The sequence below is a fragment of the Medicago truncatula genome, chromosome 8 (genome assembly GCF_003473485.1).
Source record: "Medicago truncatula cultivar Jemalong A17 chromosome 8, MtrunA17r5.0-ANR, whole genome shotgun sequence".
NCBI lineage: Eukaryota > Viridiplantae > Streptophyta > Magnoliopsida > Fabales > Fabaceae > Medicago > Medicago truncatula.
Genome location: NC_053049.1, coordinates 39,904,828 through 39,931,077, shown reverse-complemented (window position 1 = coordinate 39,931,077; position 26,250 = coordinate 39,904,828). Strand labels below are relative to the sequence as shown.

The following is a 26,250-nucleotide window of genomic DNA, read 5'->3' as shown; positions in this document are numbered from 1 at the left end:
CTAAACTAGTCCAACCAAATTAGCACCATAGGGAATCGAACAAATAATTAACGCATATTTTTTTAAGAAGCTAAACTAACCTGCCCAAATTAGCACCAGAGATAATCGAACATGAGACTTTGAGAAGAAATATACTCCAAAGTTCTAAGCCAATATCACCGGGTCAACCCAAGTAGGTTAACCCATATATATTTAATTGCTTTTTTAAGGAATATTTAATTGTAGTTTATTTCCTCAAAATAATTTAGGCAGACATCTCCAGACAGATTAAAGCATTCTTGCAAAAACAAAAACAAAAAACCTACGGCAATTGTAGTCCTATTAATATATTTTGCTCATCCAAAAGAATTAATGGTTTGAAATATGAAAATCGTAAACAAGCTCATTCTAATCAAATATATGTATTGGCAAGCCAACAATCTGTATTAGCAACATGCAATTGTGTAACTTTCTTTTAGTATCATCAATATATCATATATTCTCTCACAACTTTATGATCGACTAGCTAGGTTGTATTAATTTTCATATTATTATTGACATGGATAAATAAATAAATAAATTAAATTCTAAGAAAGTGAGAGTTTCGTGTCGATTTCTTTGGTTTCTCTCAAACCATCACTCTTGCCATCATTGTTGCCGTTTGTTTGACTTAAGCTCAGTTGCAAATCAGGCACCCATTGTTTGTCTTTCAGCAATGTCTCTTGATTCAACTGCATTGAGAAAATATATATATGAAAGGTTAAGAAAGGAAAAAAGAAAGAATGCATATATATATCTTATTTTCTTCAGCTAAACTATTAAAAAAACTTGAAATTAGGAAAAGAAACAAACGTAGAAGGAAAAAACATGAAATTTCTCTCTAAATCTATCACTAAATTTAGTGACTAAAGAAAATTAGAGAGGAATTTTATTTTTTTCATCATTGATTTCCTCACTATACTATTTGTTCTAGTAGCATATAGATACGTTCTCGTGAACTTAGCTCAATTGGTAGGAACAATGCATACTATATGTAAAAAAAAAAAAAAAAAAAAAAAAAAAGTAGCATATAGATACTAATGTTACCTTAATCCGAAACGGGGGATCAAATTCAATCTTTGAACTATTAAAATAGTTGTGGTCATTATTGATGTTTGATATGTTTTCCCTGCTTCTTGTGTTGTTTCCAAAGCTCACCTCAGCGGGTCTAAGTGATGTTCTATCACTAGAAAAATGATCATGTAAATTTTTCTTCCAATATGGATGATTGTTCATGATATCTAAGGGAGGCCATCTTTTCTCTTCAAGAAATTGGCTTGGTCTCATAGGAGCAAGTGTGGTAGTGACCGTATTATCTTTAACTTGAAGCTGCTGATTCAAAGTTATGGATGATCTTCCTTGTGTATTTAAGGTTGTTGATGGCATAACTAGTTCATTGCTCATGTAGCTTGGTCTCCAAGATTGATGATTTAAGTACCATTCTTGGTGCCTAAGTAAAAAAATGTAACTTTAATGCCACTTGAATGGAAAGAAATAAATAAATAAGAATGTATGCTGCATATATATATATAGTTTACCTTGAATTGATGGGCTTTGAATGTGAATGTGAATGTGAATGTGATAAGGATGAGGGATGCAGGAGACTGTGGAAATTATAACTGTGCTGGTTGTAATTAGTTTCTAGAACAATTCCACCATTTGCCATCTTGAAATGTTGATGAGGTATCATGGATTGATGGGCTACATGGTGAGAAATGGAACCTAATTCATGGGTTGATCTGTGTGTTGGACTTAGTACTGCAAAGTAAATATGAATAAATGTCAAAATAAACAAAATCGGCTAAAATAAAGTTACCCCTATGCCCTTGTAATACTTTCATTTTGAACACACAGTACATTTTTTTAATTAGACCTACTCTCTTCTGTAATTACTAATATATAATGTTTTTTTTTTAAAAGACAAAGGTTAGTATCATTAGTATTTTCTTACATGTGGGAATCGAACCATGACGTTTACTCCTTTTGTTTTAAAATAAGTGACATCGTTGATTGTTTTACACATGTCAATGCACATATTTAATCTTTAATATTTTTAATTACGTATTAACAAAAAATATAAAATTTGATGTTTTGAAAATGTTAATCGATACAAATTCAATAACATTATATATGCTACAATTTATTTTTATATAATAGTAATAAAATATGGTTAAAATATGTTATACGAATAGTACACATAATCAAACGATGTCATTTAGTTTTGGGGAGAGAGTGGTTGGTAGAATGATTGTATCTTCTCAAACCATAATCTAGATGAAAAGAGAGGTTCGTAGAGAAAATCAATGTTTTTTTTTAAGAGCACTTATACATGTATCATCTTTAGGTGGCATACATCATTTAACACTTACACACAATTGTGACACATGGCAAAAAAATATTAAAAGAAGAGATGAGAAGGGGCGATGATGTGATATGAAATTATTAAAACCCCCCTGACACATATGGTATACATGGGAGGTGTATAAAAAAAAATGCTTACCTATCTTTTTCCTTTTTTTAAATGTCTTCTCAATGGTTAAAATATGTTAGTAGTACTCTTTAAGACTTGTGCAAATGGAGGGAGTATATGAAAATCAATTGTTGTGCTCAAGCTATATTGTTGCCTAAAGGTGGGTGGTGGTTTCCCCTATCTATGATGTCTGCTAGTTTTGTGATGAGTTAAAGTACTGTGTATACTTATTTTCTTTATAATATTTGTCTTTGTTGTTTTTAAACAAAGTATGTCTAACAAGACTTAGGGCAATCCTTACCTTGTCCAGCCTCGTCAAGTTTCTTGCTCCGGTACATCTGCATAGCCATAAAATTATTTATGAAATTCATATATCAAAACTTAATTTCAAGGAAAAAAAATTGAGCAATTAATATTTGAACATCTATACTTTTTTTACATTCATTCAACACTTCCACATCACCATCTTTATTTCTTTCTCTCTCTAGTATATTATTCTTTGGTGTCTAAAAATCATTTTTCAAAAAATATCCAATTCCAAGATAAATCATTCTGTATTTTTTTATTTATTAATTTGGAATGTACAAATTTTTTTAATATACAAATGATTGTTATTTTTTTATAAAACATATCTTAAAGAACTTCAAAAATCAATTTAAAAAAACCTACAAACATTATCCCCCGCTGGACACGGATCACCCTGCAGAAAAATTAATTGATCTAATATATGTTTCTCAATTATTCCCCCCTTTTATTTTAATATATTTTACGTGATACAAAAATATCAGTGACTATAAGATTGAAGTTGTACAGTTTTGTTTTTCTTCTTTTAAGAAACATATATATCTACCTCAAATTTTGTCTTATGTACCTGCAAATGACTCTTGACATGAGCAATGCTGAGTCCTCTCACATTCATCAGTTGAAGCACCAATTTGGGTGTTGCTCCTGCATGCACAAAAGTGTTCAACTTCAACCAAATTAAACAATTTCACAATTATCTAGGGCATAGTATTTTCTTCTAAGAATTAAGACAATATATATATATATATATATATATATATATATATATATATATATATATATATCACTTACTCTCTTGGCCTCCAAGCCTTTCAACAGCATGCATAAAGGAGTGATGAAGATCAGGAGTCCACCGAAGCCTAGGCATCTTTGATCTAACATATTGTCTTACACCATTTCTTCTTCTTTCATTTGATCCACTACTTCTTTTTGTTGAACTTGAACTACCTTCATCATCATCCTTTGCTAATTTCTCATCATCATCATCACCATTATTGACTAATTCATGATCACATGCCTCATCATTCTCCTCATTGTTAACATCTTGATCACTACGACTAGCTTCTTCATTCAAATCAAAGGATATTGAACACTTATTATGTGATGAAGATCCCATTGAAGTGTCCTCACCATGTTCTTCACTCTTCCCAGTACTCCTCTCATTCTCTTGTTTCTCATATCCATCTGACATATTCATTAACGACTACTTGTTCTATATTTGTTGTTTGCAAATTATGTCTGAAACAAACAAATAGTAAAATGTACAAAAAGTTGTTAAAATGAACAAGAATTAAAAGTGATGAGAACAGGCTGTAAGATGGACAATTATTTAGCTTTAAAACTTTTAAAAAATAGGTACTGAAATGCTAGAATGGCATGGTAATAAAGGAACAGTGTGTGTGATTGTAAAAAGTAGAGAGTAACAGTGAGAAATAATTAATGAGAGAGGATGATAATTAATAAGATTCATATTAGAAGGTAGATAGTAGAGTATAGTACTAGTAGGTTAAAAAAAGCCAAGAATTTTAATAAAGAGAAAGAATGCAACCAAACCAACATCTCTACTCTATTTTCTCATCAATTAACCTGTGAATCAAATTTCTGACAGATATATCAAATTCAGATCTACCTACATATTTAAAGAATTTTAACAAGTACTTTCTGTGAATGAATCACCTCATGAATAAGTAGCTGAATAATCAGAAAAAGGAGAAAGGAATTAACTGTAAGGGTGGAGGAAGATATGCAAATTAATGAAACCAGGGTTTTAATTAATAAACTTCTGAGTTCTCAGACAGTCGATTTTCTTGCAATTTTATCCATATTCAGGTTTTTCATATGATATCCTGTGTAAGATACGTTTATTGGAAAAGAACAAATTAGTGACAGATCAACACATTGGTATCTTCAATCTTATTTATCATCCTTTAATTACTAACTTTATATCAGCAAAAAAATGTACTTTTATAATATATACTCTATGTTGGAAGTGAAAGGTTACATAAGCATACGTATAATACATATTCAAAACACTGCAAATCATCATGCACAAAGTAGAAAGCACATCTTCCTTTAGAGGGATGTACTTCTGAGGAAAATATTCAATAAAGGAAAATTTTCTTTGGAAAATCAAGTTAGGAGATTGATTAGGAAATCATCAACAAGTTGTAGAAAAAATTAAATTATAAATATAAAGTTACATAAGATAACAAATATTAGATGGATTATTTTAATTATAATCAAAATGAACACAAAAAGAAAAGCCTATTCATGATTATGATCAAAATGAACATAAAAGGGATATTGGTGGAAAGGAAAGAATACCATGAAGATAGAGATATTGAGGGGATATATATATAAACTATGATTAAGACTTGCTGAAGAAACAAAAGCAAAGAAGTTTCTTCTTAAATACAAACCATTCAAGATGAAGATGTGTCTCTATTACTTCACTTCCAAGGTTATATATTGATCACATACATAACAGAAGAATTCTTGAGAGATTGATCAACTGAATTATTCTCTGATGATGGTGTTGATCTTTTGAATGGATGGAAATGTAAACTTGATAGGTAGTTTTGGTTTGGAGTGTGTTATTGGTATATCATATATCACTTGATCAGAAGAAGAAGAAGAAGAAGAAGAAGAAAATTAGAGTCATCAAAAGTTTAATAAGATATTATAATAGGGAGACTTTTAAGGTTCAAAAAAATAAAAAAATAAAAAAATAAAATGAAAAAAGAATGAATAATATTCGGACAGGCTATACTAGTAGTTGTGTTTAAATTGTAATAAACCTACATAATGGATACAGATATGTTACTGTCCCCTTTTTTGTACTGTTGCAAATCATGTGACAACTCCTCCTACCCTCCTTCCTCCCTAATTGACAGTTGTAAAAATCTACCTTTCTCTGTCTCTCATGCTCTCTTCTTGCTCGTGATTAACTTTATTATCAATATATTTGACCTCTCATATATATGCAAATTTTTTCTTTAATAGGTTTTCTTTAGTTTGCACAATAATATGATTATATTATTATTTGTTTTTACAAGTGATAATATTATTGGTTTTAAATTGAACTTCTTATTTTTTTTACTAAAAATAGTAAGGATCACCTTTAATCCTTTCAAAGGTTTGTGTTAGACAAACCCTCATATTAGAGTGTCAAAATATTTTTGTTCTTTTTTCTTATTTTTTAGATGGAAAAATATTATTAAATCATGCTAATGAAAAGTAGTACAAACAATACTACATATATATTATTCAGATCACTCATAAAATAGATAGAGAGCGTCTAAGTGGTAACGTAATCATATAGATCAATGTGCTACTTTTGTTCATTCCATTATTATTATTTTCACAGTGTTGATTAATTAGATGTTTTATCATTAAATATGTCAATTGGAGTATAGTGTTTCTTGTACTTCCTTTTAAATTATTATTATTGTATTTAAAAATATAATCCCTATTTCATTTTATATTTCAAAAAGAATGTGACATATAATTTATAAAAATAAATAAATGAGGCATAAGAATATGATCATTTGTTCATTGAAATTCACCATGCTAATAACTCTATAATCTTAGTATATAAATATATACATGCACGTATATAATGGGACCCGTTCCTTCGTCAAACTTTTCAATTTGTTCCCACCTAAACTAAGACTTTGTTCTCATTTCCATACCACTGTTTTTCTGTCACTATGTGGAATTTCTCGATTGCTACTTTGTTATATTATTTTCTTCTTCAAATGCCATATGCTTCCACAGCCTTCTTTGCTATGTACATCTAACCATGACGTCTGATTTTTGGTATGCTATGTGTGTAGAATAATATTAGCGATTGGAACAACCTTAATATAATGAAGTAATGTGAGGTTTTATAAAGTCAATTTTGGTGGGAAATGTGTATAATTATTAACAAGGCCATGCATAGTAGTTTAGTTTTTGAAGGCACTTTCAATAGTAATTTTTTTTTATTTGAGGGACTTTCGATAGTAATATATGACTGGTGGGAAATTTGTACTTCACAATTCATATTGCTTATTTGACAAATTGTATTTTACTTTCTTAATTTCTTAATTGCATGCATAAGCTATATGACTGGAATCTTGACTCAATTTTTGTAGACTTTCAATCGCGTTTGGAAGTAAAAGAAAAGAATCATTATTTGATTAAATAAATATTACTAAACCTAGCAATTGCTAGATCATTGATCCATTAAGTAAAGATTCCATTTTTTGAACACCTACATAGTTCCAAAGCATTGTGTTATTATTATAATAAGAATTATTACTAAACCTAGCAATAAATCATTGATCCATTAACTAAGATTTCATCACTTTTTGACCTAAATATATAAGTTTATTACTATAAAGAGAATGGATGTGGGAAGGAGAGGATTTGTTAGCAAAACATTTGACAAATTGAAGCTTTCTTCTAAAAAAAATCTATATGAGAGAAGAGGGAGTTGAAATTTATATCAACTTTATTGACTTCTGATGCACCAAACTCTTTTAATTTGTTGAATACCGCAACCATATGGTATGTGGCTAAAATTACCGAGCGATGTCTTTGTCAATCCCCATTATATGTGTACTGTATTATTATTAATTAATATTAACATCAACGTTTCCCTACTCAAGGTTTTTTGTTGAATGTTGAAAAACTGCTCAAATTTTGAGATGATCACAACTTCACAATTCTTGATAAGTTCTATATGTTGGATGAGATCTATATCCAAATTTTAATATGGTATTAGACCCTTTCTAATTAAAATTTGTTGGATATTTTGGTTACTCGAGTCACGCTTTAGATGTTCAATCTTAGACATAATGAGACTGCATGTTTAGCTATTCTCTTAAAGAAATTAATAATATAAGCTTTGTAGTTTCAATTAATTAATCTAGCTAACTTACTATTATAGATCATGTGCTCCATGTGAATAGCCACAGTATATTATTAATTAATTATTATGCTTCAAAGTTCAATATGCAGAAGAACCGGGAGAGAGACAAGTTTGAAAATGGAGAATGTGGCACTGTCTGGGACTATTAGAGACCAAACAAGGAAAACATGCCTCACCCATAATATGTGCTGATCATATTCATATGAATACAAATTTTGATCAGAGTGTAAGTGTGTGTGTATGTGATGACAGATATTCGAAGAGTATTAAAGTATAGAATTGGCAGAGAAAAAATAACGTACCAAAAAAATGAAAATGGGGAGAGCCTATCAATGGATATTAAGAATTGTGAAAACATTTGGTTGATTTTGTCCTTATATATGCATTAGAGTTGACATTTTACAATAAACTATAATGCATACGAATCTTTCAAAGAATTAGAGGTATTTTTTATTGTTTCATGGATGAGGACACCCAACCTATATGACATTATATATACTGATTTGCAAAAACGATCTACACCTATAAAATACTACAAAATTCAGCATTATTTGATTGACCCATAAAGGAGAATCATGTCTCATAATAAGAGCTGCACAAAAGTGTTTTATATTATCAATATTGCATTGCAAGGTATTATATATATATCCCTTTCGCTATTTTTTTTATAAACAATCAGTGCTTATGTTGTGAAAGAAATCAAATTTTCAATTAATTGTAGTGCTTATATTCATTACTAAGAATTTTAGTATATTGAGCGAGTAAATCCTTGAGATAACCATTAACCTTATACTAACATTTTAGTTTAATTTATTTATCTCTTTCTTTGGTCTTACTTAGGATTCTTAATTACTCTCTTTGGACTTACTTAGGATGTTGCGTTGCTGTGCTTTGACTGAGAACTCATCATTGACCGATGAACGGAATGTACCAAATGAATAAGCATTATTATTATTATTATTATTTGAAAGAAAAAAAAAACATCATTATTATTATTGTTGTTACTATTATTATTATTATGGATTTAACTTATGCATGAGCCAAAAAAAAAACTTATATATATTGCCTATTAATCTTAGTCGTCCTCGTGAGTTTAACTTAGTTGGTATGACAATGCATAAAAATATGTAAGGTCCGGGGTTCAAACCCCGGCCACCATAAAAAAAAAAAAAAAAAAAAAATTAATCTTAGTCAGTCCTGTGAGCTTAGCTCGGTTGGTTAGGACAATGCGTAAAAATATGCAAGATTGAACCCCGACCACCACAAAAAAAAATCTTAGTCAAAGTTCATTTCCTCATTGGTTCTAGCTAGCATATGATATAAACTATCTCAAGGACTTCCCCTATATGCATGTAAGCAGGGCCGCTGAATCAATATGGATTGTTTCTTTCAAATTCCATATCAACTTGTTCTAATCTGCTCACCTTCAGATAGTTGTCCAAAATAGAGTTTGAGAGACCCCAAAACCCTCGTAGCTAGCATGTATTCAGATACACACACTTTTCTACCATAAAAACATCACTTGTATGAGGCTTTTTTATTTGCTCATCGTAGTACTTGCTGGTACATCATCTTCCTCTAATGAAATGAAGGAGTTGTTATCCAAGTCCGCTCAACTCATCAAAATAATTATTGGAAACTTACACACCGAAGTGAAAGAATGAGATTTGAACCTCAATTATGATGTCCAACTATAATTTCAGTATGTTTAATCAGTTGAGTTGGGACTAGTGAATTATTATTATTGTTGTTGTTGTTGCTGCTATTATTATTATTATTATTATTATTATTATTATTATTATATAGTACTGATTATACTTTTACACACTTTACAACAGAAACTGATCAAATTTGTGAACCATGTAAATGCCGAAGACGCTTACTTTTTCCAACCCTATGAGTTTCTCATGAACCATGGTCGAATTCTAAAATACGAAATATCTAACATGTTTTGGATGGCTTCATTGTTTTTTTTTTAGCTAAATTATATAATATGAACTGCATAGGGCGCACAAGAAATCAAATAAGGTGGAAAAAGTAAGTGTCATCCTTAAAAAACATTTGTTTTCAAGGGAAAGGCCCGCAACAAAAACAAGGAAAAGCCCACAGAATAAAAAGGTCAGCCCAGTAAGGCAGCAAATCTCAAGAGTTGAGCCCAAGAGTTGCATGCAGCACCACACATGGAAAGCACAACTCCGGCTCTAATCTAACTATTCTGATTATTATCCAAATAGTTCCGAGCAGTTCCAAAATAAAAATTTAAAATATTCCTACGTAGGTTAACTCACGATCATAAACTCATGACTTAACTCACGCTCTATCATTCCTATGTAAAATTGAATTAAAATTGTCAAACTCTCAAATTAGTTTTGATCTATTCCTGGTATTGAGACGCCAAGTGTTTCAAATGCTGCAATTCTTGATTCTTATTATCATAATCAGCAAGACGTTCATGCCGGATCCTAAATCCGTTTTTAAAAGAATTTTTCTCCATAATCGACACTTCGATTTGCTCCTTCAGCATCAAATTTTCCTCCTGAAGTGCATATGTAGCCTGAGCCTTGCCGACATAAATGTTTTGGGATTACTGTGATGCATACACATGTAATTTAATTTCATAATTCAGCAAGCTATTGTTGCCAGCACATCTATTTGAATAGTTGGCACCGTTTTCCTATGGCATGGCATAGGTGTAGCACATGTATAACAACAAACTATAAAGGTTCAGTGTGAATTTTAGGGGAAAGGAAACCGACGTATCTTAACTCACGCTGTGTTTTACGTTTCCATTTACACTAGCGTGGATTAACATGCGTAGGGATATTTTGGACATTTACTTTAAAAATGAGCACAACTGTTTTGGTAAAGAGCAGAATTCTCTGACTAAAGTGAACAAATCAAAAAACTTAAACACTTTATCTACATACAAAAATCACAACCGCATATTTTTTAACAAACAAAAAAATAGAATATATTAACACTGAGTAGTCTCCTTAGTCTAAGGTGTACCAAGAAAACCACTAATAATTACAAGTTGTCAACAAAATAATTAAAAAAAATGGTTATCTGTAACTCCCCGAATTTTGGTCCAAGACATTACGCTTAATACATTCTCATTTTTCAAAAATACTACTATTTTTGTTTATCATCAATAATAAATTATTAGAAAAACTTATACAAAATTCTTAAATTAATTATCCTTCAAAATTTTCTTCTAGAGTTACAATTCAATCAAAAACCCAATTTTTGTCTCCGCGTACGCTTTCATCACACATCAAACTTCATATATAATCTTTGGTACCTACAACATCATATTAACGTAAGGGTCAATTTCCTTATCCAAATTGGTTCATACTCAAAGCACAAGAACAATGCCACAAAATAGATAGTATCAAAACTTCTCAATTAAAAAGAAATAGGAAAAATACATTTAAGTCTTTAAGGTAAAGTTCATACACATTTCTTTTGTATATATAACAGTTTAATCACATGTCATGCATGATAATGATAATGAAAACTAAATCCCGCCACTTAGGCACCACTAAGAAATGTAAACTAAATCTTGCCACTTAGGCACAACAATGCAATATGATATTTACCCGCCACAAAGGCACGACACAGAAATAATTATATATCTCACATCACCATGAACACGATCAAAAACAATCTTTTCAATAAGGGTTAATAGTGCTTTACGGTGGGGTTTAGCATGGGAAAGGGAAGTTGTTTCCCACGATGGGAAAGTTTTTTTTGACTGTCAGATTAAAGAGGTGCACACATTTTATGATGGTCTGTCCACACCATATATTTCACACTGTCTTCTCCAAATTCATATTTCTCACTCTTGCGACCAGATCTCAAAACCCATTAATTTCTCAAAACCCAAGTGATCTTGTTTTTTTTTCCCTTCATTTTCTGTGTTGTTTTTTATTTATTTATAATCAGACTTATATTTTAAGAGAGTAGTATTGACTTTTCTCTCTTGTTTTGGTGTATTGGTTTTGTATTAGCTCAAAGATTTTGTTCTTTATGGAATTCACTTCTTTTTAATATTTGAATCTTATTCTTTGTGGTTAATTAAAAAACATTGCTTAATCCAATAAAGTTGAACAAATCTAAACCTACGGAGAATGTGAACTGTGATTCGTTGTGAATTAAAGGTATGGAAGGTTTTCTATGAAATGGGTTTATTCCGATTCAAGAGAGGCTCAAATTGATGAAAATGATTTGTTTGGAGGAAAGTTTTTGGTAGGATAGTTGCTGGTAGGCTTAAATTGTTCTTCAAGAGGCTCATTCTGATTCAACAGTGTGTATTTATTTGCTTCCTCAAAGTTCTTTGTTGAAACTTGAATGAAATGGATTTGTTTGAAGGTGAGTTGCTGATTGTGGTTGGTGAAAGAGACATGGAGGAGATAGAATAGTTGGGAAAGATAGTGTGAAAAAATTCAGTGTTGAGAGAACATGATAAGAGTGTGCTCCTTACTTAATCTGATAGTCAAAAAAAACTTTCTCATCATGGGAAACAACTTCCCTTTCCCATGCTAAACCCCACCGTGCTTTACTCCCTTGTAATATAGGTCATTTCCAATTTTCCCCCTGTAAATTTTTTTTTTTTTTAATTTCATCCTTGAAATTTGAAGATTTTTTGGTTTTGGACCTTCATGGAAAATTTCACCCCCTGTAATTTGAGCAAATATAGGTTTACCCCCTTGTAATTTGAGCAATCGGTTTACCCCCTGTTAATTTGAGCAAATTTCGATTTACCCCCCGTCATATCTTCGATTTTGTACTATCAAAATTCATGAAGGTCCAAAACCAAAAACCGAAAATGACATATATTACAGGAGGTAAAACACTATTAACCCTTTCAATAAAACTCGCATTTCCATCTCTTTTCATTTTCCTTAATTAATCAAAATCTAACATGTCTTTCTAAGCATCACAAATACATATAAACATAATAAAATAAAATACAAATATCATTCCGCATCACATCATACACAACTATCATATAAAACTCAATTAAAATAATCACTCTTATAAAATATTAGATTTTACCATGTAAATAAATATTTTAATTGTTTTCTTCTTTTCAAAAGACAAGAATTGTTACCCGTGTTTAATAACAAAGCCCTATCACTTAGTAATAATTTATGGGGAAAAAGCTCTTAGCTCGAGAGCTTTTCTTCCTAGTCAAACTCTAAACCACCTCAAAGTCACAACTATGGTGCAGACACGTTTTCTCTCACTCTAGGGATTATTTTGACGATCCAACTGTTGACAACAAGGGATCATGTGTCGTGATCCAACTCCACCAAAATCAACACAATTTGACAGCCAACAAAAGTGCAATCACAATTCTACGTATAGAGGCAAGTTTAGGAAGACAAAATGGAATAAAATTGTACTTTTATGGAATGAGACAATGAATGAAATAGAAGAATAGAAAGTCTTAACAACTTACACGAGTTGGACAAAGAAGGAATGATAGGAACTAATTGATGGACATAGGAAATATTTGAAGGTCCAATAATGAGCAGAGAGTCCGATGAAGAAGTGATAATCAAAGGAGACTGCTAGGGTGTATTTGTTACATGTCTATCTGCAGGATGTTTGTAGCCGTGAGAGTTATTTCAAGTCTCTTCTCTGATTGTGTTATTCATGGCATAACTAGATAGATAAACATGTGACGGTTACTCTTGAACAAAATCAGAAAATAAAGGAATGAAAACTAAGTTTATTTAATGGGTCACTCATAACATAATTATAGGTAGCATATTAAAACGTGAGAGGTGGATTTCTTATATTTAGCAAGGTATACTAGGTCAACAAAACTGAACATGTCTAATGAGCAAGATGGGTCCTTGATTCAGTAAACAAAAGCAAAACTCTGGCTAAGTTTGAGTAAAAATAGGCATTGACTAAGCAAAAGAAATAAGCACGTAGAAAATAATAGAAGAGATTGATACAAAAATAATAAAATGAAACAAGTGCAAAACAACATTTTTGAGTAACTTTTGAAATATCTAAAAAAAATACACAACACGGTTTACTATAGTTTTTATTCTTGTGCAACTATCTCATCAGCATCATATATATTCATATTTATATATTGGTTTAAATAAAAATTGATAGATTCAATAGTCAATAAAATTAAAATTGATTTACTATGTCATATACAAATTACACATCGAAAAATCATCTTATTGTCACTCATAATTGACCAATAACCCATCAAGTAATATAGAATAAATATTTGTATAATATATCTAAAATATTGGGATGTTACATTATCCAATACATGATAAAAGGGTTCAACCACCACCTCTCAAAGTCATAAATAAAATTGACATTATTAGCTTTAAGCCACAAAAAAGTATAATATTTTATTTTATCCAGTAATTGAGGTATGAAATTTTTTATATTTTTTAATAATCTATTATTGCGTTCATTCCATACTATCCAAACACAAATAAGCCAAATGAGCCGTAAAAATGAGTGCCGAGATTTCAACCTTCTTCAACATGATAAAAGGGGTCTGCATCAAGTAGGATTTTGATTAATGTGTTTTTTTTTATCACTTTATCAAAAATATTAATATTTAAATATATTTAATTAGAAAAATAATTATATGGGTATATTGATTAATGACAAGGATTAATTTTTATCCGATTCGTGTCATATCATAAAAATAGGTAGGACAAAAAAAATCCCAAAGGTTAAAGAGAACTAAAAATCAAGTTTTATAAATAGGCGGATTGTTCTGTAGAGATATTTGATGTGTTGGGATGTGAGTTAAAATTTAAAATTTATCATTAATCCACAGTTAAGGAGTATAATTCTCGCTACTAGGATATTTAACTAAATAACCAATTTTTTTTTTTTTAAGTCTTTTCTAGTTATTGAAATGATTAACACAATTTAAATACATGCTTAATTACTAATGAATATAGCTAAGCCACAACTCATTAACATTATTCTAGTCCATTTCTCCTAAAATTCTTGTTATAAAATGATATGTACACCAAGAAAAAGGTACACATTCTATTTCGAAAACTGAATAGTGTTTGCAAATGTATCAGCATCACACCATTGCAACCATGTTCTTGATCCACCTCAAATCAGTTGTTATAATGATAAATAAATTGCGATACATCGCCATATTTACTAATCATCCACTAAATACCATTAATCATATATTTAAAATGTGTTAACCATCTATATTCTTTGTCAAAAATTATCGCCAAACTTTTTTAAAATATATAATTTAGTAAAAATATCTAACTCAACTGGTCAGAATGTGAGAGAGCTAGTATCAAGATTATATCATAGATTCAATAGGATGAATAAATTCAACGATTGAATTTCAAGAAAGGAATTAAAAAATGTGAAACGTTTTAACAACAATTGACACTTTTACATTCGTGACAGCACGAAAACCATTTCTCTGCAAAATTTGATTATATAATAAGGATTTTGTTGGAAGTTTTCGGGTAAGATAAGAATATCACAGTGACATCAAAAGCGCGTCCGAGTTATTCGGAAGTTAGAGCCAATGGGACCTACAAAGAATTTTAGTTTTAGAAAACATGTTTTGTTATAGCGCAAAATTTGCGCGGGTATTGATGAGAGAGAAAACAAAAGAAAGAGAAAGAAAGGAAAAAAAAAAAACCAAACACAAACATTGTAACATAGAGAGAGGGGAGAGAGAGAGAGAGAAACTTGGTGAAGATGATCGAAAAGAGGAACTTCCTCTGAGATCATCTTGAAAAAGGCAGCATTTACAAGAAAAGAATCTTGTGCTTTAATTCTTTGATTATCATTTTATTAATTAATTAATACGATTTATCTATTAATTCCTTGTAATTTTTGCTGCCTTTTTTCTCTTTCTTTCATTCAAGCTCTCAAATCAATCCCCCCCTCCACATTCTTGATTTCTTCAATTTCAATCCAACAAAGGACTTCCTTTTCTTGCACCCTTTTCTCCCTTTTGCATGGTAATTCTATTCTTTCTTACAAATTCTTACCTTTTTACTTTTTATCTATCAATGTCATCGTATCATGTGTCAGACACAAGGATATGCCTTTCATCAGAAATGTCGATGCTACAAAGATTTTTATCCCTTTCTTTTAGGAAAAGAATTAAATTTTTATGATACTCTAAAAAAGGTTGCTTGCTAATAGGGTTATTCCATGTTTCTTCATTGTTATGGTTTTGGTTTGTTACTTTGTTATCAGCTTTGCATAAAAAAAAAAAATTCAGGGTTTGAAAAAGTTAGTTAATTGGTTATGTGGGTATGATTTTTTTTTTTTTTCAGCTCAAACCATAGTGTTGGGAATCCTCTGAGAAGAAGATACTGAGCTTGGTTATGTATTTGTTGAGGGAAGGGTTGTAAGGAAGGATTCATAGAAGGATGAGAGACCCTGATGTTATCTTTGTACCAACTGCTGCATTTATTTTTGCTTTCCTTTGTAACATACAAGTTTTGCTTAGTTGATTAGTTACCTTCATCTCAAAAGGCTTAAGGGTTTCTATTTACAGTTAAACCTTGCCAAATTTTGTACAATGATTTGACATATCATATAGCTTCTAGCTTATAAAGAGAGATACAAATCTGCGCCTCTACCAAAGCGACCACTGCCTTCCTACTGCAATGGAATGCATATGGGATCGGTTTGGATTATGGCTCAGAATTTATATTGGATTGATTTGTATCTGGGGAATTCGACTGTGCTGGTCTCTGAATGATGAAGGTGATTTTTATGAATTAGCCTTTTACAACTTACAATGGATTGTTTGGATTTGGTGTAATACATTTGTTGTATCTTGATGTGAGATTGTTTTTGTTGTTGTAATTGGAATGGAACTTTGCAGGAATTGCTTTGTGGGAATTTCGGGTAAGAATAATTTCTGATCCGTATGGTGCTCTACTAAATTGGAATCCAAATGATTCCAACCCTTGCAAGTGGATGGGAGTTCATTGTGTTGATGGTAAAGTGCAAATCCTGTAAGTTCCTTTGGTTTCCTCCTTTTAAGTTTTCCAGTGAGACAGTGCTGTTATTTTTTCATGACGACTAATACACGTAATGGTTCTTGACGTTTGAAGAAAGCTTCCATTTTGATTGAGGTGAATACAGTGTTGAATATTTTGTGCTTATAGGATTTTGTATCTTCTTGCTATTTCTTGCAGGGACCTAAATGGCCAATCATTGGAAGGGACATTGACTCCTCATCTTGGGAAACTTAATCACTTAAAATCTCTGTAAGGATTCTTCACTGTTTTACCCTATTTGTTAATCCATCTCTTCATTGAAAGATTAAATTAGAGGCTATTTCCTCAGAAGTTTAAAAGTCCAACAGTTCAGTTGACTTAATCTAGTAATCTATATTTCATGCTATTTCTAATTCAGATACCCTCCCTTTGTTACTTTGAAATAGTGTGTTATGCAAGAACAATTTTTCTGGCACCATTCCCAAGGAACTTGGAGATCTAGACAATTTGAAGTTGTTGGATTTAAGGGAGAATAATTTGACAGGAAATATCCCTGCGGAAATTGGCAGGATGTTGTTGTTAAAGCAATTGTAAGTTAACTCTAATAGCTTATTTATTTTGTAAGATTTCTTGGCATATCTTCAATGAGATTTTATTATTCCTTAGGTTGGTTCATGACAATAAAATTGAAGGTGGCGGTTCTCAAGAGCTCGGGAACATGGAATTGCCTTCCAAATCACTATTTAGTGACAACTATTCGTCACCTCTGACAAGTTTATTTCAGTGCAAAAATAGAAAGTTTGCACATTGGTAAGCATATCTTCATATTTTTTCCTTGACCGAGTGAGTGATCGTAGTAATTCCATTGCATGCTTCTTTTTCTCTTGCTTCACCTAAATGTAGGGGAAAGTTAATTATAAGAACCGTTTCTCTCACAAAATTTATTCTCATGCAAACACTGATGTATATTGGGTGGTTTTTGGTAAATTATTTCAACTAGACCGGGCATTGTGTGAAATAGATTCTACCTAGTTGGTTAAACTTACAATGTGCCATTGTGCCTGTATTTACTTATTCTAGATATATCAAATGGAGCACAGTTATGATTTCTTAATCATGTCGATGTTAATTGTTTTCAAATATTTTGTGAAATGTGAATCTGTCTGAGATCTCCTATATTATCACAACTGAAATAGTTAATTTTTATTTGGATGTAAAGTTCCAGTGCAATTCTTTGGAAGGTACAGATATTCGTTGTGATGGAGCTTTTAATTCATCTGTTAAATCTTATGCATCATCACGACGATGGCAATGTAATTCTTTATTGACTAGAGGTCTGTATAGTGTGAAGATAAAATTAAAATTTGTGTTTAAAATCTGTGCATCATCATCCACTGGGATTTGTGTACTTCTCTCAAATTTGTTGCATCTTTTATATGGTTAACAAGAAAGTTTGACCTTTTGGTGCATGGTGTGAACAGCATCTGGTATAGAGATCTCAAGCAATGGAACGAGGAAAAATCTTTGGCTGTTCCAATTAAAGGAGCACTTAAAAGATATCTTAAGGCCATGGTGCTGCAACTGTATGTAGACAGCATTTTTCCCCATTTCAATCTCAATACATACATATTTTTCTTTCAACTTGCTAAAATTGTCTGCTCTTATTTGAAGGTTCAAGCTTGGAAAGGCCGCTTCTCATGGCTATGAGGAGAATTACTGGGGCAATCTTCCTAGTGAGTAGAGAATCTTGATTCATTTGTGGTATGTGGCAGACTGAAATATATGCTTTTAATTGACTTTCAAAACATGCCTCGCATCATGTAGGTTCTGACGAGTCGGAGTTTGGTCCAGATGTATCAAATCTAATCAGTTCTGCACGTCGTAAGTTGCTTGATCAGTCCAATAACCTTGCAGCTGCACCTTATAGCGGTGGACCTACTATACAGATCAGTGTTATTCCAATTTCAATAAGTAGTGGATCTTTCCCGGCTGTGCCAGATGCCAATAAGAAACAAAATCAATCTTCTGCACCACTGCATTCAGCTACCGGTTTTCCACATGATAATCAAACAAGTCAGCCAAATTCAGCTAATGGTGCTCCAAGTAAACTCTGGAAATATATTATTATTTTCTTCGGTGTGGTTTTCTTGGCCATTTTTACCGTGATCATGTTTTGCATTTTGCGAAAACGAGCTGCAAAAGTAATAAAGCCATGGAAGACAGGAATAAGTGGACAGTTGCAGAAAGCATTTGTAACAGGTAATACTGTCTCTTGAGCATATCACTGGATGGATGTTTGTTTTTCTTTTTGAAAATATAAAATTAAAGCCTATGTCATAAAAAACTCATATTTTGACTGATATGTGTTTATTCCACTTAATATTTGGAAGACTATTATATCTTGCTTTCACTACATTCTTCAAACATGTTTGATGATAGTTAGGCTAGAACTCATTTCAGTCAAGTTTGTTAAGTAGCAAATAATCATTGACATTCGATGAAAATAATTGATTGAGATGATAACTTGTAAATATCTCAGACAGAATTGACTAATATAGATGGATAGATTCCATTTTCAAGCAATTCAGTGGCTGTAAAATTGCTCGATTCGACCATGTTAGGACTCCAATGTGATGTGGATGCTCTCGCTTGAGTTAGAATTCCCTGTTAACTTATTTTCTGCGCTTGTATGAAATGCAGGGGTCCCCAAGTTAAATCGAGCAGAGTTGGAGACAGCCTGTGAAGATTTCAGCAATATCATTAACAGTTTTGAAAAATGCACCATATATAAAGGAACACTGTCCAGTGGAGTTGAGATTGCTGTTGATTCTACTGTTGTTACTTCTTCCGAAGATTGGTCAAAGAACATGGAGATGGCCTATAGGAGAAAGGTTTTCTCCTTCTTATAACATCGAGAATCCCAATTCAATTGACAGAGGAACTCTGATTTTTCAAACTTAACTGTTGCTAATTTTTTTGTCTTATATGCTTACAGATTGCTTCTCTGTCCCGTGTTAACCATAAGAACTTTACCAATCTTATTGGTTACTGTGACGAAGAAGAACCATTCACAAGGATGATGGTGTTGGAGTATGCTCCAAATGGAAGCTTATTCGAGCATCTACATGGTAACCGTCTTTTGTTCAAGTTATTAGCTTGAAAACTGAAAACTTGTGTCAATTAGACTCAAAAGCTCTCCGTACCAAAAAAATAAAAAGAGTCATGTTCTGTATGTCTTGCTTTTCTTCAGTTAAGGAAATTGAACATCTTGATTGGATGGCAAGGATGAGGGTTATCATGGGAACAGCTTATTGTCTTCAGTACATGCACCATGATCTGAATCCACCAGTCTCTCATTCCAACCTTAATTCAGTTGCAATATTATTAACAGATGACTTTGCTGCTAAGGTATACACGTTTCTATTCTCTTTCGTTCGCTTTTATCTTATGATGTATGTTATATAACAAATATCTGTTCTATTGCACTTTCTCAGGTATCAGAGATCAGTTTTGGCAGTAACGGATTATCACCAGCCAGCACAGTTGGCGATGAATCAAAGAAATCTGAGTTGCCACCCCACCAAGGTCCTGAAACCGATGTTTATAACTTTGGAATATTATTGCTTGAAATCATTTCTGGAAAACTACCGTACTCTGAAGAACAAGGTCTCCTTGTGAACTGGGTAAGTTTGGAATCTGCACCCCTTCCCCCTCCTTTAGAACTCTCCTTTCTAAGAATTTTAGCTGCAACATCCTTCTTGCATGCGTCTAAGTAAATAAATCTTCTTCGTTAATTTCCTAGGCTGCTGAGCACTTGAATGATAAGCGAAACATTGGCTGTTTGATCGATCCTACGCTCGAGTCCTTCAAAGACAACGAACTTGATGTAATATGTGAGGTGATAAAAGAATGTGTTCAATCTGATCAGAGGTTAAGGCCAACAATGAAAGAAGTAACTCACAAATTGAGGGAAGTGCTTTCTATATCACCTGATCAAGCAGTACCAAGACTTTCTCCACTCTGGTGGGCTGAACTCGAGATCTTGTCGGTGGAGGCCACTTAGGCTCTCTTACTTTTGTTTGTAAGTCAAAGCCTCTCTCTAACATGTGCCAGGTTGACAAAATATATAGCTTTGTGATGATACTATATGATATTTGCAACTCAAATTCTTTTCTTCTTTAATTCCATTTGTTCTTTTGTAAGTCCATATGATTAATATCATAGTTATTCTTGTGTTCCAATGGAAGTGTGTTATGTTATTTTGTTGCAAGTGGGGTGTTGTAAATTTGTACTTTTGTTGATGAACCTTGGAATGTAAAACAGATCTTGATGTATTATATATTGATATGCTATCTTGGTCCCAATGAAGCATGGAACTTCTTCTATACATGTCTATTCATATTCAATCATGAATGAAACTAGTATATACCATGCTTTCTTCAAACCATGAGTAAAAGGGCATTATCATTTTATTTTTAATAATGATGACTATCATTTCTCAATGGTTTATAATGGACACAGTATAAAGAAAGTATGGATATATCATTAAACGTTGCATGCTGACATCTCTACAAATTTGTCACTTTTAGTCCTTTCTGCATAATACAAAAACCATTTGTTTTTGGGTTAATGTGAGCAGAAAATCCGATGATAGGCGTCAATTCACATTAGTAAAAACAAAATCTTATTGACGTTTGCTAAAAGAAAAACTACGCCGTACTTGCATAATTATTAAACTCTTTCATAATCCGGTGCCATTTTCAGCCTTCCACTTCCAGGTTAGTTTTGAATATATAAACTTACATAAAAAACAGAAAAAGGAGACAAAACAAAGTTCGCAGCAAAGTGGGTCCTAAATAATTGGCTCCATTAACCAGTATGGCCCCTACAATTGAATTATTTGAAAGCATGGATTCATATTGTTCTGGACCCCAAAAAGGAACAGGCATGAATTTAGTAATTAGTGAAGGATGAGTTATGCTACTAGTTACACTAGAAGACAAATATACAGTCACTTATTCTAGTCCAACCCAGGCCTGCATATTGCATCATCATAAAGTGTCAAATACTCCAGAAATGGGAAATTTGTGCTAGCACTTACATAATGTTACACACCAAGGTGTGCATTTTCTAACAAGTCAACTGGAACTTAATTTTTTTTTGTTTTTCATGAGATCATAGGTTTAAACAAAGTTCAATTCAAATTCAAATTGAATACAAACAATGTAAGTAAAGGTTTCTTTATTAGAGTTTATTCATACTTGGTATACTCTAGCTAGTTAGTCAATTTAATAGGCACCACTTGTAGGTTTGTAGGGCCATGCTTCAGCCTAACTCACGGTTTGTGTTCTTTCAATAAGCAGTATGGGTCCAGCAATAGGGCAGCCACTAGTAAATGTGTAGGGCCAGCAGCAGTATGAAGAAATTGAAACCTTATATTTGGAGTGATGAGAAACAGTCCAACCAATCAATATCAATCTATTTTATGATTGAAAAATGTCCGTGATTGTGAACTATCCCTTTAAAGAAAAACTTTTGTTTCCCTCCTTCAGAAACTGGTGGAAGAAAAAAGATCTGGATTCTGAACCTGATATGGTTTTATATACACCACACACTCACTATGTTAACAAGTTGTAATTGTGACATGTTGATTAAATAAGGAACTAATGTTTAGTCGACATAAACACCATATTAGAATATAATTTTTGATTTTATATTACTTTTTCTATCATCGGATTACATACATACTCATTCTGGTGTATTTCATTCGATATCGACATATGGTGTTGACTGTTTTGTCAAAATAACACTTCTCTTAATGATAATGCTAGGAAAATACATGGAGGTAACAGTAACATGAAACATTTGAAATCCAAAGCAACTCAAATACCTCAGGGATTAACACAAAATTGCATACTTATTTTGTCAAAATAAAATGCACAACAATTAATGTTCAAAAACAGGACATGTATATTCCATTGAGTATATTCAAATTGAATATGCATTCTTCTTACAAAATTATTAGGACAAACAAATACAGTAGCATCTAATGCTCCAATCAAGGAGTAAACATGAAAGAAAAAAACAGGACAAATCTGGAAAAACAAAACAAAGAAAGAAAAAGTACCATACATACACAATCTATAATAAACAAAAATTACCCCTTTATCTTATTATATGTCATTCTTCAGGTATCTAAGTTCAGAGATTCAATACTATCTGAATGTTTGTCGATGGCAGAATCAGAAAATGCACGTTGTTGCAAAGATTCATCTGGTGTAGTTTGACTTGAAGAACCTGCAGATTCCTCCTTGGTTAAACTATGCAAAGCAGGCTTCAATTCAGTGTTTAAGAATTTATCATACTCAACCTTATCCCCTCCTTTTTTCTTCACCTCAACCACCACCAAAGAAGGTGTCAATTCGAAGACCTCGGCAGCAATAGTCAATCGCCCTTTTGCCCCTTCTCTTGAACCCTCCAAGCTAACCTTGCAATCTTTCTTCCTCACATTGAACCTAACCATTTGACCAACTTCCTCCAATTTTGATATTATCTTTGGCACTGATGCACTAGACACAAACCTTGCCTCATCACCCTTTTCCTCAAATAAACCAGAAAGATCAAAACCTTGCGAAAACGATATAATATCAAAAGCATTCAAACTTGCAGGCCTTGGCAATGAACCACGATTCCTGATCCTTCTATTCACAACCTCAGAATCCGATTCATTTTCTGATACTGATTCCAGTACTTCATCGTGATGATCATCGACCTTTACTACCTTATTATTATTATCCTCACCATCAAGATCAAGTGAATCAAGATCACAAACAACATCATCCTCAACATAAAATTTAATATGCTTAAAACCTATCTTAAACCAACGATTCTCCATAATCTCAGGAATAGAAATCCTAGTTTGAGGTTTAATATCAAGAAGCCTAGTAAGAAGACTAACAAGTTCTGGTGAAAACCATCTAGGACACCTAAATTCACCTTTATAAATCTTCTTATACATAGCCATAACATTATTAGGATCATGAAAAGGTAAATAACCAGCCATCAAAACAAACAAAACAACCCCACAAGACCAAATATCAACCTTAGCACCATCATAACCTTTCCTAGACAAAACCTCAGGAGCAACATAAGCAGGTGTACCACAAAAAGTATGAAACAACCCATCTTGCTTAATTTCATCCGACACAGCACTAAGACCAAAATCTGAAACTTTAAGGTTACCTTTTTCATCAAGCAACAAATTTTCAGGCTTTAGATCTCTATGAAAAACACCTCTAGCATGACAAAATCCAACAGCACATATTAACTGCTGAAAATATTTCCTTGCAACTTCTTCTTTCAACCTACCTTTAGCAACCTTGTTGAAAAGCTCACCACCTCGTACATATTCCATCACAAAGTAAATCTTTGTCTTTGTAGCCATGACTTCAAAGAGTTGAACAATGTTGGGGTGACGAACACGGCGCAGAATGGAGATTTCTCGTTTGATATGTGAAACTAAACCACTTTTAAGGATTTTATCTTTACTTATGATCTTTATAGCTACGGATTCACCTGTTTTGAGGTTCTTGGCAAGGTGGACTTTTGCAAAGGTTCCATGGCCAAGAAGTTTTCCTAATTCAAAACGTCCCAATAGAAGATTTGGATTATCTTTCTTGTTCATTGAGTTGTTCTTCTTGGGAGCAGCTACAACTGCCATGGATGGATAATCCGGAGTGGAAAGGGTTCTATTGGATTGGAATTGGAGGTGTTATGATTTTTTTTTCTTCTAGTGATGGAAATGTACCTCCATTCAAGCTTTGTTGGTATTGACTATGGTGCTATTTATTAGGTGTATAAATTATTATTTTTATGAAAGGTGTATAAATTATTTCTTTCATTTTTTAACTTATTCTGATAATGTAGTCACTAGTCAATCATAAATAATTATGATTCATTATCGTTTTGATGTGTTGTCTATTTTTCTCATTTTCTATAGTCGGTAGTTATTTTTAGGTTTAAAAATTTGATCTGTTTTTTGTTTTTTGAGAAAATATTGGATCTGTTTTTGTAAATATGCAAATTTATCTATTTTTGTCCCGGTAAAAATCAGTTCAAATTATCTATTTGTTGGTAAGTGTAATTTAATTGGTGGCTATCAAGGACATTATATACAGGGGTGGAGGTTCATATCTTAAATTATTTATTTATTTTTTACAAAGTGCGTGAATTTAATTACTGGATTACTTGACAAAAGAAAAATGAATTAAGCATTCCAAATTAAGACGGTATGTATATTCTCTATATATCTCTGACATGACATTAGTTTAGGGCTAACGGAGTTGATTTGATACCGGTATGTTGGAACAATGGTTAAAGAAGTCAAAAAATGAAGTTTAAATTAAAAATGACATTTTTTAAACTTTTAAAAAATTAACGGCACAACTTTCAATGTAAATACTACTATATTTTCCTAGTTTTTATTAGAAACTAAGCTTAATCAATATAGGGACAAAAATATAACTTATGAAAATACATCTGAAATCATAATAAAAGTATGTAACATATCTTCATGTGGGCTTAACTCAATTGGTTCGATCTCCGGACATCCACTTATTCATCTTTTAAAGGTAAATTTTTAGTCATTAGGTTATTTGGAAAGAAAAAATATCCTAACATATAGCAAATTTCTACCATTTTGTTTTTCATTCATTCCTCTTCTATTCTTCATATATAAACATTCGAATTCATATTTGCTTTCAAATTTCATTTTGGAGCCATTTTTCATGTTCATTTGCTCTTAAATTTTCAATCCAAATTAAATTTTGCACAAAGTCTCGTTGTTGTTTTTTTTTTAAGAAGTTAAATTAGTCCACCTAAATTGACACCGGTGAGAATCGAATCCGAAACTTTAAGGAGGAGCACACTCACAGGTCTCAAGCCACTACCACTAGGCCAACCCAATTGGGTTAAGTCTCGTTATTATTAATTTGGTGATCAATACAAATTTAGCTGAGGGATTCACACATGTTTCAATCATTCATGAAATGAAAACTAGTGAATTGTTAAGTGTTAGAATTGCTAAAAAAATTCTAGAACTTCAATATGTCTATCATCACATTCTTCATTTGTTGGAGTTTGATCAAAAAATTGTGTAGTCATATTTCTTTGGTGTTATTTTCTCAATTCTTATTCAGATCTGGAATTCTTTTGTTGTTTTGGTCCCTGATGCATTCTCATCATTTCTATTTTGGTCCCGTGTTAATTAAGCTTCTTTTTTTTTTTTAAAGGGTGTTAATTAAGCTACTTAAATTCTTAATAAAAACGTCTCTAAAAAAATCTAATAAAATCGAACACGTCATCACCGTACATAAATTAACACCAGACATGGATATAAATAACATTTTATTTTGTGAGGACGGATTCCGTTTATTTTACAAGGACAAAAGCAAGCAAGTTACATATTTGCAGGACGAATCAAATATTTAAGCTTTATTTTATTTTACTTTTTGTGCAATTTCGGATTATTGACTAAAAGGAGATATAATTAG

At 32.0% G+C, this 26,250-nt stretch overlaps 3 protein-coding genes and 1 long non-coding RNA gene across 5 annotated transcripts; 1 reads left to right on the top strand and 3 right to left on the bottom strand.

Moving 5' to 3' along the window:
* Positions 1-362: 362 nt before the first annotated feature.
* Positions 363-5,515, bottom strand: LOC11419043 (uncharacterized). Of its 2 annotated transcripts, XM_039828376.1 has the most exons (8): positions 5,212-5,515; positions 4,517-4,638; positions 3,584-4,030; positions 3,360-3,436; positions 2,790-2,826; positions 1,557-1,776; positions 1,066-1,468; positions 363-710 (listed from the first exon to the last, which is right to left on the bottom strand). In XM_039828376.1, exons 3-8 carry the CDS (start codon positions 3,987-3,989, stop codon positions 567-569), a joined length of 1,287 nt encoding a protein of 428 aa, XP_039684310.1. In that variant the 5' UTR covers positions 3,990-4,030; positions 4,517-4,638; positions 5,212-5,515; the 3' UTR covers positions 363-566. The 2 variants fall into 2 exon arrangements, with proteins under 2 accessions (XP_039684310.1, XP_013446647.1); XM_013591193.3 differs by lacking the exon at positions 4,517-4,638 and having other exon boundaries at positions 5,212-5,514.
* Positions 5,516-10,630: 5,115 nt separating this feature from the next.
* Positions 10,631-13,569, bottom strand: LOC112417240 (uncharacterized). Its single transcript, XR_003007805.2, has 2 exons — positions 13,171-13,569; positions 10,631-11,007 (listed from the first exon to the last, which is right to left on the bottom strand). It is a non-coding gene; the product is annotated as an uncharacterized lncRNA (long non-coding RNA).
* Positions 13,570-15,377: 1,808 nt separating this feature from the next.
* Positions 15,378-21,086, top strand: LOC11415861 (protein MALE DISCOVERER 2). The gene is made up of 14 exons (XM_003629724.4): positions 15,378-15,703; positions 16,025-16,460; positions 16,582-16,714; positions 16,898-16,969; positions 17,146-17,289; positions 17,366-17,509; positions 18,181-18,282; positions 18,371-18,432; positions 18,524-18,958; positions 19,400-19,590; positions 19,695-19,827; positions 19,950-20,107; positions 20,194-20,382; positions 20,502-21,086. Exons 2-14 carry the CDS (start codon positions 16,361-16,363, stop codon positions 20,760-20,762), a joined length of 2,124 nt encoding a protein of 707 aa, XP_003629772.1. The 5' UTR covers positions 15,378-15,703; positions 16,025-16,360; the 3' UTR covers positions 20,763-21,086.
* Positions 21,087-22,645: 1,559 nt separating this feature from the next.
* On the bottom strand, positions 22,646-24,528 carry LOC25501796 (CBL-interacting serine/threonine-protein kinase 12). Its single transcript, XM_013591192.2, has one exon. It carries the CDS (start codon positions 24,417-24,419, stop codon positions 22,887-22,889), a length of 1,533 nt encoding a protein of 510 aa, XP_013446646.1. The 5' UTR covers positions 24,420-24,528; the 3' UTR covers positions 22,646-22,886.
* Between the last annotated feature and the right edge of the window lie 1,722 nt (positions 24,529-26,250).

Excerpts from the sequence above, each read along its gene's own strand:
- LOC11419043 (XM_039828376.1), bottom strand. The coding sequence starts at position 3,989 with ATGAATATGTCAGATGGATATGAGAAACAAGAGAATGAGAGGAGTACT. Across the intron at positions 1,777-2,789 it reads ACTTGACGAGGCTGGACAAG|TACTAAGTCCAACACACAGA; the intron begins GTAAGGATTGCC and ends TTTACTTTGCAG. Across the intron at positions 711-1,065 it reads ATCCCCCGTTTCGGATTAAG|TTGAATCAAGAGACATTGCT; the intron begins GTAACATTAGTA and ends TTCTCAATGCAG.
- LOC25501796 (XM_013591192.2), bottom strand. The coding sequence starts at position 24,419 with ATGGCAGTTGTAGCTGCTCCCAAGAAGAACAACTCAATGAACAAGAAA.
- LOC11415861 (XM_003629724.4), top strand. The coding sequence starts at position 16,361 with ATGGAATGCATATGGGATCGGTTTGGATTATGGCTCAGAATTTATATT. Across the intron at positions 18,433-18,523 it reads TTACTGGGGCAATCTTCCTA|GTTCTGACGAGTCGGAGTTT; the intron begins GTGAGTAGAGAA and ends CGCATCATGTAG. Across the intron at positions 20,383-20,501 it reads AAGGTCTCCTTGTGAACTGG|GCTGCTGAGCACTTGAATGA; the intron begins GTAAGTTTGGAA and ends TTAATTTCCTAG.